Here is a 19,360-nt window from a genome sequence, read left to right as displayed (position 1 = left end):
TAGGTAATTAAATATTTCAGTTTGTGTTATCTTTGGTATTCATAATTAATTTTTTAGAAATCCAGACTATTTATTCTGTGAATCATAGAATAGTTAGGGTTGGAAAGGACTTTAAGATCATCTAGTTCCAACCCCCTGATATTGGCAGGAAGCAATGGTAATATAAAGGCATAGTTGCTGTCAGACCTTCTACTGTGTAAAGAACCTGTGAAGGAGTGGAGCAGATCTGGTGTATGTTCTAGGCAGATGCTTTGTGAAATGCAGTGGATTTCTGTTCCAGACCTTAGACCTATTATGATAAAAAATTGTAAAGCCCAATCTGGTTAAATTATCCTTTAATGCACTCCCATGAGCTGATCAGGGCTGATACTCGGTTTACCGAGCAGCCTGAGCTTGCACTGAAAGTAGTGAGGCACAAACCTTCTCAGGATCAAATATGTGTGTTCATTTAGTTTAGTGATGGAATGCCGTGCTGTCTCCAGGCCAGTCTTTCTTCCATTGATTACCCAAGGACACTTGACCTCAGCGAAACTTTTAGATCTGAAAAATAAATATTTGATCCAGGCTTTATATTGTTGAAATACTTGGAGAATTTCTGTCATTAAAATGCAGCTGAAATGTGTGGTCTGCAATATGGAGTCTTTAATGCCTATCTGTTCAGGTAAAGCTTTTCTTGGACAAGTCTTTCAGTGCTTCTTACAGCACAGATGACCACAGGTTCAGCGTGTAATCATTGCTGCATATTGATACAATTGCTTTATAATTGCAAGTAGCAACCTCCTTGTTCTGAATGTAATAATTGGGTTGGTACACATTTGTTACTTTCGACAGTTTTTCCTGGAATATGCTGAATTTCCTTCTCTTTTTTTTCCTGTGACTCCCACCAAAATAGAAGGCAAAAGATAGAAGAAACCATTTTAGGACTTGGTGAAAAGCTCATTCTGCAAACTTGCTGGAGTCATGCAAACATTTTCAAAGTGAAAGCCATTACTTCCTGGCCTTTGCTGCATATATCCAGAGGCAAATATCTGACATGTAAACACAGCGGCATAAATAGGTTTGAATTGCACATCGTAATATGTGAAGAACAAGGAACTGTGAAAAGCTAAAATTTTATTATTTGTAAAAAATCTGTAATCACACATGAAAATCCATGGCAGACTAGTAAAGACTTAAGATGTTCAAGTTTATCTTCCATATACTCTGATTTATCTCGGCATGAGATAAATTTCATCATCAGTATTATACCCAAGTAACACAGTCCACTATTTTCTTTGTGTATTTTTAATTTCCAGTGCTTCCATAATCAAGATAGAGTAAAAATTCAAAGGAAGAATTTTTTTTTTTCTTACAGTTTTCATTTTCAAGTGTTATGGGACTTTATGGTATAGGCATAGAAATGTGCATTTGGAGCCAGGGCTGGTATCACTCAAATGCTTTAGTGTAAAAAAAAATGTATAATAATAATAACAAGATTAGAGTGCTTTGCTCACAGTCCTTCAGTGTCAGTGTGCTTTTCTTTGGGTGTAGTAGGTTATAATAATGCACTTGTATCTTGTTTATCAGAGTATCAGGACCTCGGACCCCCTGAAATCATAGGCTGGGTTTGGGAATAACACCATTAGCTAGTATGATTTGCAGAGCTTCAGAGCTGCTGGGTCTGTTCCCCTGTCTGCAAGGTTTTGACCCACAGTGTATGGCAGATGTGCTGTATTTGGAATGCATTTGATTCTAGTGTTTCACCTATTCTTCTGATGAAAAATAACAAACCCAACGCTGTTTATAAAATTACCCAGATGATTTAAGCAATGTGGGAATCAATCAATGAATATTGGAGGAGGAGACTTCTTCAGAATTCCTGCTGGTCTTCAGAACTGACATCTCCATTCACTGGTGTTTCACAGCAGTTAGAAATCCGTACTTTTACCAGGCATTTGTTGTTACTCTTTCATATAATTACTCTTTCATATAATGAAAACTAGCACTCCTTTTTGGATTTTATAGAATATTAGAGTATTTCTTTTCCTTATATTGCCTGCCTCTTCCATTACAAATCCTGAAAAAAAAGCCCCCAACAACATAAAAACCTTGGGCTATTCACAACTCCACATTGCTCACACTCTGTTCATTACTCTGTGTGCTGGCTAAAGCCGTTTTTGCCATAAGCTTTATTTTTGGGTGGGAAGGCTACACACAATGAAATTGGAATTACTTTGACAGAAAATAAACATTTTAGTGTCCGAATAAGAAGAGAACCAATTTAGCCTTAAAATAAACTTCCCATTTAGGAAAGAAATACTAATTTTAGAATAATAAAGGCCCTGTATCTGGAAGTTCAAGGCAAGTTCTCTTCTTAGAAATAAATATTCAGGTTTTCAAGGCATGTTTTCATCAAAGCCGTGCAGAATATCTTGGATTTGGATTCCGTAGACCTTGATTCTGTTCTATGCCATTTGGTTGGCCTGCTGAGGCAACTCTTCACCTTTCTTTGTCTCGTTTTGCGTAGCTGTAAGAGGGTGATTAGTGCTACACCCTGAAAATGCAATTTAAAATCTGTGTTAAAATCCAGAAGTAGAAGAGTGTTATTGATCATGAGTAGCATCATATTCTTATTAGTAATATTTTTCTAGGTCCTTTTTTCCTTCTCATGTTGATTTCAGGAGAACTTGGTCAAGGAGCTCTATGTAGGAACCAAGAAGAAAGCCGAGTCTCCTCTAGACCCAGGAGATGCGGTGCTGCCTGCCTGAAAGCTCTTAAGCACAGAAGAGAGCTGGTCCTTCTCTTTGCTTCCCCATCCCCAAAAGGGATTGAGATTTTTGTAATTGTCACCCAGCTAACGCTAGGGCCATGGCATCCAGGAAACTTTTAAACCATTTTCAGTTGTTGTCCCTACCTCTTTGGTTTCCTATGGACATGAGCATCTTGTAATTTGAAAGAAGTATTTTTACCACTGTAGAGTCTTACATTTTGCTCCTTTTAGTTTCCTTAGCAAAAGTACAGTTTCAAGCTTTCAGTATGAGACCGTGACAAAGTGATTTTTTTAGCCAGTACTGAAAGTGACTAAACTTGACAACAGCTGTATTTTATGACAACCTCTGCTTTCATGTCCACAGCCTACTTTCCTCTCAATCAGCTGTGTTTGGGATTTGTTTTTCCTTTTTTCTCCCCTTTTTTGCCTCTCTCCTCCTCCCCCCCTTTTTCAAATGTGAGCAGTTCTGTCTCTGCACTGGCTGGAAACAAATCCTTTTACCAGGAGTGCATTTTAATGGGAAGCATGCTTTGCTTAAGTCACTAGAACCTAAACTGTATAATATTCAATTTTTTACCACCCCAGAACCAAAGGTTTTTCTTGAGAGTGATGTCCAGAACAGTAGTAGAAGAATTAGTATTATGGAACTAAACCAGATTAGGAGGGAATGTGAATTAGATTTGGTAACAGATGGTGCCGTGGAAATTAAAGGTGCTTTGCGAATGGAAGCGACAGCAGCTTGCCTCTTTCCCTCTCCTGTCTCCCTCTTTCATGCGCTTGATAGACGGGTATAAATCACAACAATCCCGTCTTGACAGCCAATTTTGAGAATTTGATCTGGTTAAAGACACAGCTTTCCTGCTCCACTCACTGAAACTGCCTGCTATTTTATTCATATATAGCACCTTGGCATATTTAGGGAAGTGGAATCACCTGCCTGCCTTTAATGAAATTTTCTTTAATTACAGTTTTAGCTCTTTAGTGTTAATTACTTTTCCATTCAGCCTGAGTTCTCAGGCTGTCTCATAGGAATGTATTTCTCTCCCCCACCCCATCTCCCTATACCATTCACGCATATGCTTTCATTTTTCTAAAGATGCTCTTCGTCGTTGGAAGTTGTTGTCAGATCCATTATAATTAGAACCTAATTATCAAAATCATCGTTATTGTGTAGGAAGAGGAAGCATTGTAAACAACTGTTAAAGTTATAGGATCTTGTTTGATGGAGGAGAACCTTTCAGGATATACATGAATAATAAACAGGCAAACAAAAAAGCCCTGCTACAAACTCTGTGCGGGAAGCATATGGAGGTCTGGATAGCAAGCACTTTCTCCTTGAAAGGAAAATCCACCCAGGTTATCTCTATATATCTGCTCCGTAATCCTACATTTTCCAGAAAAGATTATAATAAAATTCCCCTGCTTCAGTTTGCTTATGTAAATGCTAATTTTTGCACCTCTCATTCAGCTATCCAGGTACAACAGTCACTTTACTGATGTGTAACAGAATTGACCCACAGTTGCCTTAAACTTGAAAGAGTAATTGTATTAAGGCAGCAAGACTTAAGTGTAGAGACTGTTGGGGTGGATGGGGATGTGGAGATGCTTCTGCTGTACAGAGAAAGTCCTCAGAATGAAAGAGGGAAATAAGGGATTTTATACACACACACACATACACATACATATGTATATATGTGTAGTCTATATTAATACATAGTATATACACATATATAGTATATATGTAGTGTATATATTATATATATATATAAAAAGTAAAAATCTCTCAGAGTAAGAGAAGATCCTTAGAGCTGGCAACTAACAGTAGAAATAAAGCTTCCTACCGGCAGTTAAATCAAATGTAGTAACAACTCAACGACTCCCTGCTGCTAGCTGACAGCATGGTGTAACACAATGGGACAAACATTCACTTAAATACTGATTGTGGGAAAACGTCATTTTCCAGTTCACCAAGTAGCTTTTTGGTTGCTTGTGTGTGAGTGCATGTACGTGTGTGTGGGGATTTAGAACTGGATAGGAGGACAGGAGCTGGCTGAGCAAAGACGGTGGGAGAAGGATGGCTTGCTTTTGTTAAGTTTTAGCCCTGAGTCTGTTAAGGCACTCGCTCTCTGATACTATTTCTGGCACATTCTTTCTAATTGCTTCTCCAGTTCAACAGAGCTTGGCTGGCAAATTGTTCTTCTGCTATTACAAATCTGCAGATGAGCAGGGAGGGAGCTGGGGGGAGACAGGTACACGGTGTGCACACACCTACACTCTGCCTCTCAGCTAGAAATGGAAAATCTGGTGATGCAAACTTTGACTCTTGAGATTGAAGGCATGTTATTTGTCTTCTTTTTCCTTCTGGAAAGTGATGAGTGACAGCTATGTCTCTCTGATCTGAGGTACTGGCTTTCTGACTGGTGCAAGTAACTGCTTTTGATGCTGTAATCATTTCAAAATAATCCCTCTTTAGAAAGCCTGTTATGTTCTTGAGTAAAGCTTTACTTATTTTTGTAGGTTTGTATTTTTTGCTCCCTTGAAGTGTAGCTAAACGTAGCTTTTTATTTTCTTTCACTATTTCAGTTGATTTCTCTTAATAAAAAGAATCCTCACAATTAATAATTAGACGACTCCTGGACACTTTAGCCTGTCCTCTGGGGCCTAGAGATGTCAGGTGGCCTCCACCTGATACCACTGCAAGTAAAATGATGTTTCACCATGGAAAAACACCTCAGTTTTTAACCAGAGTATTTCGCTGTCTTCGAACATGTGACATGAATTAAAAGTGTTATTTTGCAGCTTGAAAAGAGAGTAATAAAATCTTACTCTTCATGATCAATGCACTGATTTTCATACGATGAGGTGTCACCATCGTACTAGTAATCACATTGCGGTCTTTTGGTTGAAAATGGTTGGGCATGGAAAGTCTCCCAGAGTGAGTTTCTGCAGCTCTCCAGTCTCCTCTCACTGCAGAACTGACTCGTTTAAGGCATGTCAAGTATTGCAGCAATGAAAGTATGTCACATTAGACTACAAGCCAGTATGTGGGAGAAGGTAAGCCTGATCATAATGATGCAACTATAACTTCAAACAGCAGCCATGTTCTAACTGTGTAAAAATGTTAGAAACACAGGAGAAAAAGAGAAACCTAAAAATTCAAATAGGCATATGAAGTATTTACTAAAGTTTGATTCGTATCAGAACCAGAATATATGCATAAAAGACAAAATCATGTATTTCTTCTAACTCTCAGGCATTCCAGGATGACTTGGATTTAAAGTGACATCTACTTGTATTGTCTTCTCTTCAGTATCTTCCAGCCCCCCCCCCCCCGCTTTTTTTTTCCCAAATATTTGAAAACTGAATTATCAGAGCATACCGAAAAAGCATTTTTTTTCCACTTGAAATGCATGAAATCTGTAGAAGTAGCAAGTCTTTTCTGCAGGAAACATTGGGTGGTGATGGCCTGCCTAGTAGTGGTGCATAACAGAGCTACCAGGGCGTGTGTTACATACACGTGAAAATAAGGTCAGTTTTGTGATGTTTATACTAGCTTTATTTTTTGGTTTTTTTTTTTTTCAGTTGGAGGATGCTTTGTTTTTGTAAGGGTGTTGCAATTACATATATTGGATGCATTGGACAGTGTGTCACTGAGGGCTGGCTGGCACCTCTTCAGATGTCTGGTGCTTTGGCTTAAAGGTGCAGGGTCTTTGCGTATTCTTCCGTCTTTGCTTTTTGTTCCCAAAAGAGTATCTGAGGTAATCATTTTGCAGTCTGAAAGGGTTTAAATCCTGTTGGCTTTGAGTGCTTCAGCTTTTACATTCACGGGAGTGATGTTACAGCCTGTCGAGCCATAGGATCTGTATGCTGCAGAGCTTGTGCGTGTCTAAGGATACATTTAATTAAACCAGCATTAGTGCATCTATACAGACTTATTAAAACACTTAGTTTGTCTCAATAATATTGATTAAATAGCAGTAGTTTGTTTAATCTAAGTGTATTTTTGCTATTACTGCATTACTTCCAAGTAATCATGGTAATAGTCATCATCAGTGAAATATCACGTTAGTTATGAAGTAATGCTGTAAGAATTGATTTAGACTTGGCAAGAAAGGAACTCTTTCTGTCATACAGTGCCAAAGCCTGATTTGGATTATTAGAATGAGAGTTTTAAAGATAATGTCTGTGCGTTATAAACAGGGTGTGTTTTATAGGCTTATAGGTTATTCCATACTCTGAGTATCCATTATATCAAAGAACACCTCAGACAGTTAATTATGCAAAACATCATGTAAGTAATTGCACAGTATTATTATGCATTTAACAGTTTTATTGATTTGCCAGTTGCTCACTTGCAGTATTTAGAGCTATAAACAGGGGATGCTCAGCCTCAGTTGAAATAGGTCCAAGGAAATGAGCTAAAGATAAATGATGCTAGTATGCATTGTTGCATCAGATGTAGTCCTTAAATGCAGAAGCTGTCAACAGTGATAATTTGCAACACATTGGGATATCTCAGGATCATTTCCTTCTTGTTAACAAAGTGTATCAGCCAGGAAGCACAGTGAATCAACTTGAAACAGAAAAGGAAGGCATAATGAATATGTATATACTGGGGGGAGGAGGGAGGTTCAAATAATTCCCCCTCATTTTGAAGGGTCTGCAGTAGTTGTAAGTCAGCCACTTGAAAAAGCAGCATGGAAAACAAGCTAAGTGCAGCCTCTTAGAATAGATATAGATGTGAAGGACCTCAGATAATGGTTTGGTTTGCTAAACTCAAAAGTGTGATCTTCCACTGCCTTCTGTGTAGGAGGTGCTTTAGCAGAGCTTGGTCGATGGCATATGGAGCAGTAATAACTGTTTGGGAACCTGGATCCTCTGTCAGCAGTCATCAGCTAACTCAGGCCGCTGCTGGTAACAACATGATGGCTTAGAGCATTGCTTCTTCTGTTCCGGCTGCTGGTGGCTGTGGCAGATGCTCTGGAAGACATCATTGGCTTGCTTTGCTTTCCCTTACCAAGGTGAAGGTTTCAAGAAAATGTAAAAGGAAGAAGAAATTACAAAGCCCAGTGAAACATTTAACATTTGTTTGAAAAAAACCCAAACAAAACACACTACCGCAGCCCTTCTGTTTTGTACAAGGTGCTTTTTACTACATGGTTGCGCATGTGTGCTCATTAATGAAGATGTAATGCATAATAACAGTTTTGTTTGTCTGTACATGGCACAAGATTAGCAATTCTTTGCAATTAATGATCTCATCCACTAGGTTAACCAACCAGGCCTTACGATATTCCTTATTAAAAGAAGAAGTCCTTTCTTTTTCTTTTTCCCAACTAAGCCGGTGCACCTTAATGCAATGATGATATGTTAGACTCAGCAGTTGTCAAAGCATCGTATTACTGCGATGCCATAATGACACCCTGTCTCTGTAAAGTAGTCATGTTTTCTCAAATCACACGTTGCACCGTTGATTTCTGACATGACACTTCATTCAGTCGCTTTCCTTTTCTTTGGCATCTCCATTCTCTGACAATAGCAGCTGGTGCCCATTTTCCTAAGTGATTCACATTTTGCCACTTTACTAGAGTGCAATTAGCTGAAGCAGAAAAAAAAAAAAAAGCTCAGTGTAAAGCAGCTCAGCTGAAATTGTTACTCAGCTCTTTAATAGGACACAGTGAGAGTCTTAAGGTGTTGCCATGGGTGCTGAAGCAAGAAACAATGTTTTCATTTCTTTCCTCACAAACATTTTTGTCCTCTTACATTCAGAGAAGCAGAGTATGGGAAATCAGCTGGAACATGCTGCACTGTTTTCTGCCTTTTGATTTTGGTGTAGACCCGTGAAAAGATACCGAAAGCAAGCACGGTACATGAGAGGGAATGTGATCTTTATGGTCAAAGCAGGGAGCTGGCTTCCATTCCTGTCTCTGCTATAGACTTAACTGTGTCACCTACACTAAGACTTTCTTTCATGCATTTATTTCCATAGTTAACACTTGAGGATAACAAGACCTTTTTGGTTGACATCTATGTGAGTCAGCAGGATGTATCCTAGGAAGATCAGATGGATTGCACTGGTGGTGTAAAAAGTTCCTAGGTGTGCATAATAGCATTGCCTCGCTGATGCTCCCATGTAGTGGCTGTCATTAAAAATGTCAACTGCTAGCAACCTATTCTGACATTTCTACTTACAGGGAATTCTCTCTTCAAGAAAAGGGAAACTTCATGTGCAGGTAAAACCAGACTTTTGTGTTGGTCTACAATAAAGGTGCTCACTCTAATTATTGTGACTAATTATTAATATCACTGAAAGCACCAGTGCAGCTCTGAAGTAGTGAATGATGCTATAAGCAGAGCTTTTCCTACTGTAAAAGTGAGCCTGAAATGTGTTTACGGCTTATGAAGTATTGGCATGTTGTTTTGACTTCCTTTAGGTATTGATAAGAAGGGATATGAGGGGAAAAAGTAAATTTCTAAACCAATTGCATTTATGGATGGAATATAAAGAGCTCCCAGTAACTCGAGTGGGAAGGCTTTCTTTTTTAAGGCTATATACTGTAATCAGATGCAGTTAATTTTTGCACTCCTCTTGTCTATTGATACTGATTTAACCAGTGTCAGCACTGTCAATATCATTAGTAATGTGGCAGGTAGATGGAAATACAAATGTGATTGCATTAATAAATTCTTAATATATTCAACCTTTCATAAGCACATAGCATTACAATTTATTCACTATTGTTTAAAGCAGGAGTTGCATATTGAAGTGATCTCTCATTGTACCTTTTCGTCAGCAGTGACTGGCTTCAGGTTTAACTTAAGCAGAGTAGTTGTGAAGTAAATTTAGTAGAGATGTGTAGAGGCATGCTATATACTGCATATTACTCAAGGCTTGCAGCTCCCTGTGTGGTTTCTCTTGTATAGGGGCATGGAAATGCTTCTAGAGCCAATTAGGTATTTTCCCTAAAATTACTGAGCTACCATTTGTTAGAAAACTTAACCTTAGAACAGCTCATCCCAAAGAGAGCTGCCATTTATTTGACTTAAGATCTAGTAAAGAAAAAAAACAACCCCACCAAGGCTTTAAAATAAATACTGCACGTTTTTATATGACACATGTTATTTCTATTCATAAACCTTAACTAAATTTAGATTTTTATTAATCCAATGTGACCTAAAAATTTTGCATTAACAGCACAATGTGGAATTGGGCTTATTCTCTCTGAATGCAGATAAAGCCATCATCTTGAAAATAGCTCTTTCTGACAAAAAGGTGTTCCTTTGAAATGAAGTCTTATTCACTACATTCCTCTTAGAGTTAATGTGAATTTTAGTGCCTCTAATTTTAGATTGAAGTGAGGTCTAGAATAAAACCCACTGGCTGACAATTGAATTTATAGATAGTTGTGAATATTTCAGGCTTGAATAATAGAGCTGTAGAATTTCAGACTCTGAGAGGAAGAGAGAATTAAACTCCAACTGTAGTTTTAGACTATAATGCAATGGTGTCTAGGAATTCTTCAGTGTAACGAGCTAAGTAGTAATTAGGAGGGAACTGAGGGAGGGATTTTACAGAGATCTGGCTTAGGCATTATTCCAAGTGTTCAGCATGATAATTTGATGGTGGTCACACCTGCCATCCATGTAAGATGGCTCTTGAATTACTTTTGTTCAAGCTGTGGTACAGTAACAAAGGAGGGAAAGCTGAAGGTGTCTGTTGCCCACCCACAGCTAGTACCCAGACTTCCTCTGCTTCACCTTTGGGGGACTGGGAAAGTTTTTGTCCTCAGAGTCAGGGGCTGTTGTTTTCGCTTTTCTTTGGAATGGTTAATGTTTTAATTGCATTTGTGCTTTGCCAGCATGCGCCAATCAAGACTATATTGTTTAAGCTGTAGACAAAAGCAGCTCTATCTTGGTTAGTACTAGCAACTGCTACTTCAGAAGCATCAGCAGACTAGCTTTAGCCTAAGCAACACTGGTGATGAAATAATGCTTGTACAACTGAGATTGTATGTTGGTTCTGACTGCTTGGAGTGGGAGATAGCTGCTTTTGCACCAGCTAAAACAAGGCGCATTTGGACAACCACATAATTGCCAATGGTTTTTATGGGAAGGGAAGGGTGACATTTGAGTGTATTGTCGCACAAATCTGAGAAAACCAAACCAGCAATGGGTGTCTTAGGCACGAACATGCCATCAAGCTGTAGGTGGAGACTCTTGAGACTGTATGTGGAGTCTCCGCAGATGGGAGGTAAAAAGAAGATCAACTACCTGTTTAGTCAATGAAAGCACCTTGCTGTTAGTGTATAGAAAAGTAATATACAAAATAAGTTGGTGGAATGTGAAAGTTAATTGATGCTTTTAATCATAGCTATATAAAATTCAGTGTCAAAGAGAGAGGAGATGGAGACACCGTGTTTTAGTACCCTCATAACTTCTAACTCTAGTCTAAGATCATAATGTATGTGAGAGCAGTCCAGTAATTATAAGGTAATAAGTGGAGGGGTGGTATAAGTACTCTAAATTAAATGAAGTTCACAGAGCTGCTGGAAGTCAGTGCCGACCCGTTTTCTTTCAAACATTGACTTGAGAAAAATGCTTAGCCCAGAGTGCAACTAAAGAGACAAGAGAGAGCTGTCTATTAATTACAGCACTCATTAACAGTGACGGCCACAAGGCAGCAGATGCAGAAGAAAAGGCACACGCTACTGCAGGCTGGCTAGGGGATTTCCCTCCCGCCCCCTTCCAGTTCTTGAAGAAAGGACAACACAAGCAGGTGGTCCAGTGTAATAAGATATTTTCACAGCTTTAACCTTCCCATTTCCTTGGTTTATTTACTGGCACCAGATAGCTCTCTCCTTTTACCTCCCCAAATAAATACTGGTCTTAAGTGTGGATGGTAACGTTACTGTTCATCGGTTTGTCTGTTTCCCAAATTCACGTATCATTTGTTTCCAGTAGTATTTTACAGTAGAAATCACAGCAATTGATTGGTCCTAAATAAGATCTGTGGGCACTGATTTTAGGGTAAATTTCATCCTAAGTGGGCATCTTTAATGAAGGCTCAGGCTTTGATCTTTGTTTCTCTCATTGGAAAGGAAGCAAACTCTCTGGATTTATGCCTGTTTTTCCATTGGTGAGCTTGATTCCAGATCTTGAAGCAGAAATTGATTTTATTTTTGTTATTTTACTTTATACACAGAAAGGTGAAAAAGTGAAAGCAAGAGCTCAAAAATGACTTTGGAAAATTAAGTCAGTCAGATTGTCTGGCCTCATGCGTTTGCTTTGAAAACATGAATCTGTAGGTCTGAGTGGGTGGCCTTATGGGGTCGTTGCTTTTCTGCTGATAATGTTTCTAGAGAAATGCTCATATCTCTGTCACCTATACTTTGGCAGCCTCAGAGTTTACTGTCAGGAAAATGCTGAGTAGGCCATTTGCTACTGTGGTCTTATAATCACAGTGGGAGAAAATGAAGATAGTATCTGGTTTGGAGCTTTCTAACTATTATTTTTGTCCTTTGTTCTCCCTAAAATATGTTTAAAACCAAGAAAAATCATTGGGATGACTAGACAAAGAAGGTTCCTCCCTCTCCCATATAAAGCACTAATTTGTCAAATCAAGTGTTACATGGCTTTGTTTGAAATGTTTAATTCTGAAAATGTTAGAACTGAGGAGTAGGATTCTCACCTTCTGAAAGACAAACTTCTATCTAAAATTTCCTCTAATATATGTTGGGTTTATTTTTTAATCCAAGAGTGGAACATGTAAAATGTCATTGCTATAGAGCTGCAGATATATGGGATAGTAGCATAGTTATTACTCGTTAGTCTGAAGATAATGGCTGGAAAGTAATTGCAGGGAGAGCTGATGAATCATTTCACTTAGATTTTGTGAAAATGGAGTCCAGCCTTAATAATTTGTTAGAGTTTCCCATTGGTGTGCTACTGTGTTGCTAAATAGCTGTATGTATAATAAAGCAGTATTAATAAAGGGAAATAAAGACTTGCTCTTCAGTTCTGGGATCAGATCAATAGATGATGGATATGTGTTAGTTTAGGGTCTTGACAAATATCAATTACAGAGCAGAACCTTTATGTGATCAGACTCGGAATTATTTGCTCCTCATAGTGATGGGATTTATATATAAGGAAAGTAGTGATGGCAGAAAGATGACGTTTAGTAGCCAAGTCATCTAATGGGATTTCCTTAATTTTTTGACTCGCTAGATGACAAGTTCAGAATCCGGAGTTGATGCGAAGTTGACACGTAGCCTAGAGGGCAGGTGGAGGGGACAACAGATGGATTTGGTCTCTTTAAGGTTTTTGTTTACTGCCTGTCTGGAGCTTTGACAAAGCTCTGTCATGCCCTTATGCTGATTACCTTCTTGTAGAACAAGAGGTATTGACTAATGAATGAACGATGTGCAGTCCGTAACTCTTCCACAGAGCAGCGTTAAAGAGTGTTGTCTTTAATACACAGATTCTTCTTTCTCTCTCTCTCCCCACTACAGGCTTCTCTGCAGAATGTCAAGCAAAGATCGACACATTGATTCTAGCTGTTCGTCGTACATCAAGACGGAACCGTCGAGCCCTGCCTCTCTGACGGACAGCATCAACCACCACAGCCCCGGTGGCTCCTCAGACGCCAGCGGGAGCTACAGTTCCACCATGAATGGACATCAGAACGGGCTGGACTCACCTCCCCTCTACCCTTCAGCCACAGGGCTTGGGGGCAACGGGCCAGTCAGGAAACGGTATGACGACTGCTCCAGTACCATCGCTGAAGATTCACAGACCAAGTGTGAATATATGCTGAACTCGATGCCCAAAAGACTCTGTTTGGTGTGTGGTGACATTGCATCAGGGTACCACTATGGAGTGGCTTCCTGTGAGGCCTGCAAGGCTTTCTTCAAGAGGACAATTCAAGGTTGGTTGTTCTTTAAGCTTCTTTTCTCTCTTTTGCTCTAAGTAAAATAGTGTGATCCTCGACTCAACCCTGTTAGGACTTCAGGCTATATCTTTTCATTCTTCATAGTGTTTAGTCCTACAGAAGTTACTCATGAAAAGGCTTCTTTGGGAAAGAAGCCACATTGATTTTGATTGCTAAAAATAGAAAAACATTGAAGACGTCTGGTGCACGTTCAGGTTTGTTTTCTGTATGAGTTTCTCATGGACTCCCATAAATGATTGTTGAGTAGAAAACTCCAAAGGTTGTCATGGATGCCTCTTGAGCACACCTTGTGGCTGGCACACAGGGATCACGCTTGCGTTTTGCTCCTAGTTATACCACTACCGTACTGGAAATTGTTACAGAAATCCAGTTTATTTTGGTTAAAACACTAGTACATTTAAAATTGGAACAAGATCCAATGGTGTAGTGCTTTGTGAATATCAGTGTATGAATAACTGGTCAGTGTGATAGACAGTGGCCTTAAACAGGTTCAACAACTATCTATAAGATCACATTCTAAGGAGCATAAGCTGGCAGCTTTTGATATCTGCCCAGTACTTTGTACTAATCTGCTCTCGATACCTGTTACAAATACACCACATATTTTGTCATAAATCAGTACGAACGGGATAATTTTCATAACCCCTTGTTCTAGCATCAGAACCAATGGAGACAAAAGGACTTTCTACTTTGATTTAGATATAATTCTTTTGAGTATAATTGGAGGTGCTTTATTTAAAGAACATGAGGCCAAGCTTGGCCTGTACAGGAATATAGTGTCACATTAAATTAAACTCAAACTTCAGGGACTAAAATTAGGTTGCTAAATCTAAATTTAAGCTCTTCAATCAAACCTGCTTGATTTTCATAGATGTTGAGCACCTGGAATTCTCAGGGAAGACAATGCAATCCAATGGCATACTTTTCTTTTTAGAAAATGGTTATGTTAAGGATAATAAAGTTGATTTCAGATTATAATTTCATATAACCCAAAGTTTGAAACATTTTATCAAGATTTCTTAAATACAGCACTTCCAATATGTAAAGTAAAATTAATAAGGGAAATGTTATAATGTTTGCAGCTAGTAAACAAACATACCTGTGAAGATTCCTAGTGGCCTGGACTCGTATGTAAAATGGGCAGTAACAGTATGCTCATTTCAAATCTTTGTGTTGGAAAAAGTGGAAAAAAACAAAAGAGGTGATTTCACTTGACCTTCAAGAAAATTTTCCAAAAACCTCAAAAAAATGTTTCTAGTGAGCAATTTGTATTTTGTGCTTGCTGAACTTCAACTGGCAAGTCTGTTGTTATAAATGGTATTTAACTGCTGTGTGATAGCTTGTCCTATAGAACTGAACTGATGCATGGTTATTTTAGTTGTGTTTTGAGCCACAGAAATGTCAGCTGATGGAAGTGTTGACTTCTGTCAGTAATGGGTAGCCTGCAATTTTACACTGAACCATAGACAGCAAGTTTCTGGGCGTGGAAGCACAAGACAGGGACGTCGTTATCCAGATTAGCATCCTGGACTTGGCCACACAGCTCAAGATAGAACTGGCAGCTGTACCAACAGTCTCAGTGTGGTTAGAGCGCTTGCTGCATCAGCAGGTGACAGTGCTGTGAAGACAGGAAAAAATAACACAGTAAGGCAAAACCAAACATCAAGTGGAAAAGCAGTAATGAGGAAACTAAGAATAGGAAGTTTGTTACCATCATAACGTCATGTCAGCATCTTCAGAAATGGTGCTGACTAAACTCACAGATCTACTAAGAGTTTTCTGATACCATCCAAAGTAATGGAAGCTACTTATTTGGGTGAATCAAACCATGGATTGTGGTCGGTGGCAAGAAGTATAAAAGAAAAAATTACTCATGTTTTGCATGGGCAGATCCTACCTTGAAGCTTGTGTGAAGAATAATTCCCCTGAGATTTCTTTGCTGTCGATGATAGAATTTAGTCTCAGTGTTCCTGGATGTCATTCTTCCCTGTATCACTTCACTTCCTCGTTCATACCACATTCTTTCTCTGTCTGTTTTAAAGGTTGCTGCATAACTGCAAATAAGAAAATCGGGAAACAAAAAATCCCAAGAAATTTATAAGTACGGAAGAGTAAACCAGATTACCTGAAGTGTTAAATACTATAACTGCGCATTTGTAAGGATAACATGTCCTGGCTTAAAGAAATGCTTATTTTAAATGCTAATAATTGTGATGTGTTACTTACAGATTCAGTGAAAATGAATGTTTGACTTTTCCCAGAACTTTCTTGTTTATCATTCATGTTACTGAATTAGCTCAGACTCATAGAACCAAAGTGCTGCTCCTGTTGAAGTCATGGGCAAAACTGCCCTGACTTCAGTGAGCTCAAGGCTGAGCTGGTGAAGTTAGATTATGAAGCACATCTTGTGTTCACGTGAGCTCTTGTGTCCTTCCCGCTAAGTCAATGGGAGTCTTTCAATTCTTTCCATTTGAGAGGTGTCTTTTGAAAGCCACAGGCAGCTTGTGCAGTATCTGTACACCACCAGCATCCGACATATGACAAAGTGCATCACAGGGTGCCTAGCAGCCCCTTACATGAGGTGAATATCACTCTAATGTAGAGGTTACACCTGTTTTTAAGGGTAATGGAGATTATCATTCCCTTTCAGGTAATTTAGTCTAAAAACGTCTTTTCCTGGCTGATGGATGTCTCTTCCCCCTCTTACTGCCTCTTGCAGTCCCTGCTAATTTTCTTAAACGTGAAGAGATGAAATTAACCCTGTCTTGAATAAGGAGTAATTTTGTCTTTTTTGAAATATATATTTTAACATAGCACAAACATGTATTTGGGGCTGTGGTTAAGGAATGCATAGATTACAATAAAAATCAATGATGTTAGAAAAAAAATTGGAAACAAGAAATTAGCTGGCCAAAACCCCAAAAGAAAACCCACCAAAAAAGGCAGCTGAATATATAAAACCAGTGTGTTCTTAGGTCATAGTAGAATCTGATGATGTTCTGCCCCCTTTTTGTGACACATCAGGGTTGGGAGAACTGGATGTTCTCTGCTCAGCCTAGTACTCAGCTGCAGCTCTGTTTGCTTCTGGGATAATTTACGTGGTGGCTGATTGCAGACGTCTCACAGAAATACACACACAGCCAAATCTCCCCGAAACTGGCTTAACATCAGCCATAGGAGAAAATAGCAATGTCTAAAAATAGTTAGAGGTCCATTGAGTTTTAGGGTCTCTCCACAGTTTTTGCTGTGCTGCTGCCTTATCTTGGAAACTCCCACGTGTTCATTAAAAGGAGAGCAAAACAGCATTTTTGCTTTTCAGCTGGGTGCAAAGTCTTGTGTTCAGCACAGAGCTCTTGTACTTACTAGATATTTTGTGATGACTATTCAGTGTAAATACATGTCTCATTATTTGCTCAGTCATCAGAAAGACCAGTAAGTACATATTTTGCATTAATAATATGCAATTTTTCAGTGCCTGTAACTTAAACATTTCTGTGAGCAGACTGAAATGGTATTGTTGCTTTCAGTAGGAGGATGATGGGACTTAAGAGATTCAAAGACAGTTTATTACTTTGTTTTATTTTTTAGCCTTTATCTTTCCAAAGTAATGGACTGCATCTAGACAATGTTCTTGCTTTCCCCTTCTAAATCTTCAGGACTGTCATCTTTGGACTCTTTAAACTAGCATGAAGAGACTGTGTAAAAAGCCTATGCATTGATAGGTTGCCTTCTTCATAAGGCTTGTTGCAAATGTGTCAGAGCTTGCTTTGGACAGTGTTTAATGTTTTCCCACAGAGGCTGAAACATTTTGCATTTAATAGCCCTTGTTGTTCTTGGGCTTTGGTTTGTTTGTTTGGGGTTTCTTTTGTTTATGTTTATTTGTAAGGAAAAAAAACTGTTGGATGAGCAGTACTGAGGCAGAAATCTTATGTTTATACACAGGGTGAGTAAAGCAATAGGTAGTAAGTAGCCCTGGAATCATACCCTCCCTGTCTCATTCAGTGCCTTTATCCTTAAGAGTTCTTGCCTATCCATGTCTCCTAAAAAAAGCAAGAAATATTCCATCTTGGGAATACTGTTGTCTTTTGTGTGATTATGTGAACTCACCAAGACTGTCATCTCATTTTATGCCTTCAGCTCCACAGTTCTGCAGTAGTGTACTTTCTGTGGTCTGTGAAGCCTGCCCAGACTAGGAGCTAGATTAAACTGCTTGGTACTTTGTTCACCTTTTTGGTTACTCAGAGTTGTTTTTACTCCCTTTAGCATTCAGGTTTTTCAACCCTCTTTAGAGTGTGTACTCGTTACTGAGCCAACTGGATCTATAAATATACAAATGCCTTGCAATAAATTGTTTGTTTTGTTTTGGTTTTGTTTGGTTTTGTTTTGTTTTTTAAATCAAGAAGTTTTTAATCAGGAAAGTTAGAACTAGCTATGTAAATTCAGATAAGGCAACCTAAAGTTTGTTTTGAAGTTGACCATGACTGAAGTGGCTTCCAAAGGTTAAATTGCATCTCTCAAAGCTGACCTCTGTAGCACTACACGTCATTTTTGTGGAGGAAATGGAAGGAAATTAAGTAAGATTTTATGGCTTTTCAGCATCTTTACTGGTAGCTAAAATTATAAGGTTTTTTATAAGAAGGTAGGGTGGAGGCTTGCATCTTGATGCAGTAGTCTTTGGACCTTGGTTCTGGTGCAAAGATGCCAGCCCTCCAGTGAACCTAACACTAAATGTCCCATGAATCCATCATTACCTGATGAAATCATTCACCTTCCTTATGTAAGTGAAAGTCTGTGTATCAGCATTTCTTTCAAATAAGGTTTTAAGTAAGCAGTGACAGCTACCTTTCCTTTCCCCCTGATTTCTCTGTTCCTATGGGCTAACCAAACTAGCAAGTGTTTTTCATTCCTTCCAACATGTCTTTTAGTCCTGTCATAATGTCATTGTGTAATTGTGGCAGCTAAACAAGGTAAGCCAATAAAATATAACCACACTGAAATCTGAAAACCAGAGAGAAGTTTAAAAGTGTACAGATGGTTCTCTCCTTTTTACTGTCTCTGCTTTCCTTAGAGCCTTGTAAGTTGTATGCTGCATTTAGATTATTAGGAAATAAGAATGAGCATCCTGTTTTGGGCATGGCTATTTCAAACCTATGAGAAAAACTCAGATACACTGTTTACAAATAGTACTGGTCTAGGGTGCGTGTGTATATATATGTGTATGTATGTATGTGTTTATATATGTATGTGTATACCATATATATATGTATCTATTTATATATACCCCCCCCCCCCCCCCAGCACTGTTTGTAAGCAGCATATCTTTCTGGTTATAAACATCTCTGAAAGCTTCCAGCCTACTTATGAAGCTCTGTCTATTCAAAACTAGAGACATGAAGACACAGCAAGTGATTTATTTCAATGTTTGGTTTGCAGCTTTGCAGACTGAGATGTTCTGTGTGTTCATAAACAAGCAATGACAATTTTCCATGCTACCTTGGTAGAATGTATCAAAATCAGCGTAGATAGCATACCAGTAGGAACAAAATACAGGTTTTGCCTTTCTGACTTGGACAACTCTTCAGTGACTGTCGGGTGGCAGGAGACTGGTTCTTTGTGCGTCCTCAAAGCATTGATTCTCTCTTAAGATGACCCAAATGCCC

The 19,360-nt window shown here is 38.7% G+C and overlaps 1 protein-coding gene across 24 annotated transcripts in view; it reads left to right on the top strand.

Moving 5' to 3' along the window:
• ESRRG (estrogen related receptor gamma) overlaps window positions 1–19,360 on the top strand; it is a 405,523-nt gene that overhangs the window by 263,630 nt on the left and 122,533 nt on the right. For all 24 annotated transcript variants that reach the window (XM_061348551.1, XM_061348560.1, XM_061348565.1 and 21 more), the window contains one exon: window positions 13,261–13,676. In XM_061348551.1, the coding sequence (XP_061204535.1) occupies window positions 13,261–13,676 (416 nt within the window). The remainder of the gene's footprint in view (window positions 1–13,260; window positions 13,677–19,360) is intronic.

This window comes from Neopsephotus bourkii, unplaced genomic scaffold, assembly GCF_033783945.1.
Source record: "Neopsephotus bourkii isolate Nb327-2 ecotype Australia unplaced genomic scaffold, CSIRO-AGI_Nbou_v1 NB_360, whole genome shotgun sequence".
Lineage (NCBI taxonomy): Eukaryota > Metazoa > Chordata > Aves > Psittaciformes > Psittacidae > Neopsephotus > Neopsephotus bourkii.
The sequence above is the reverse complement of the archived record's forward strand: the minus strand, read 5'-3'. Positions and strand labels throughout refer to the sequence as shown.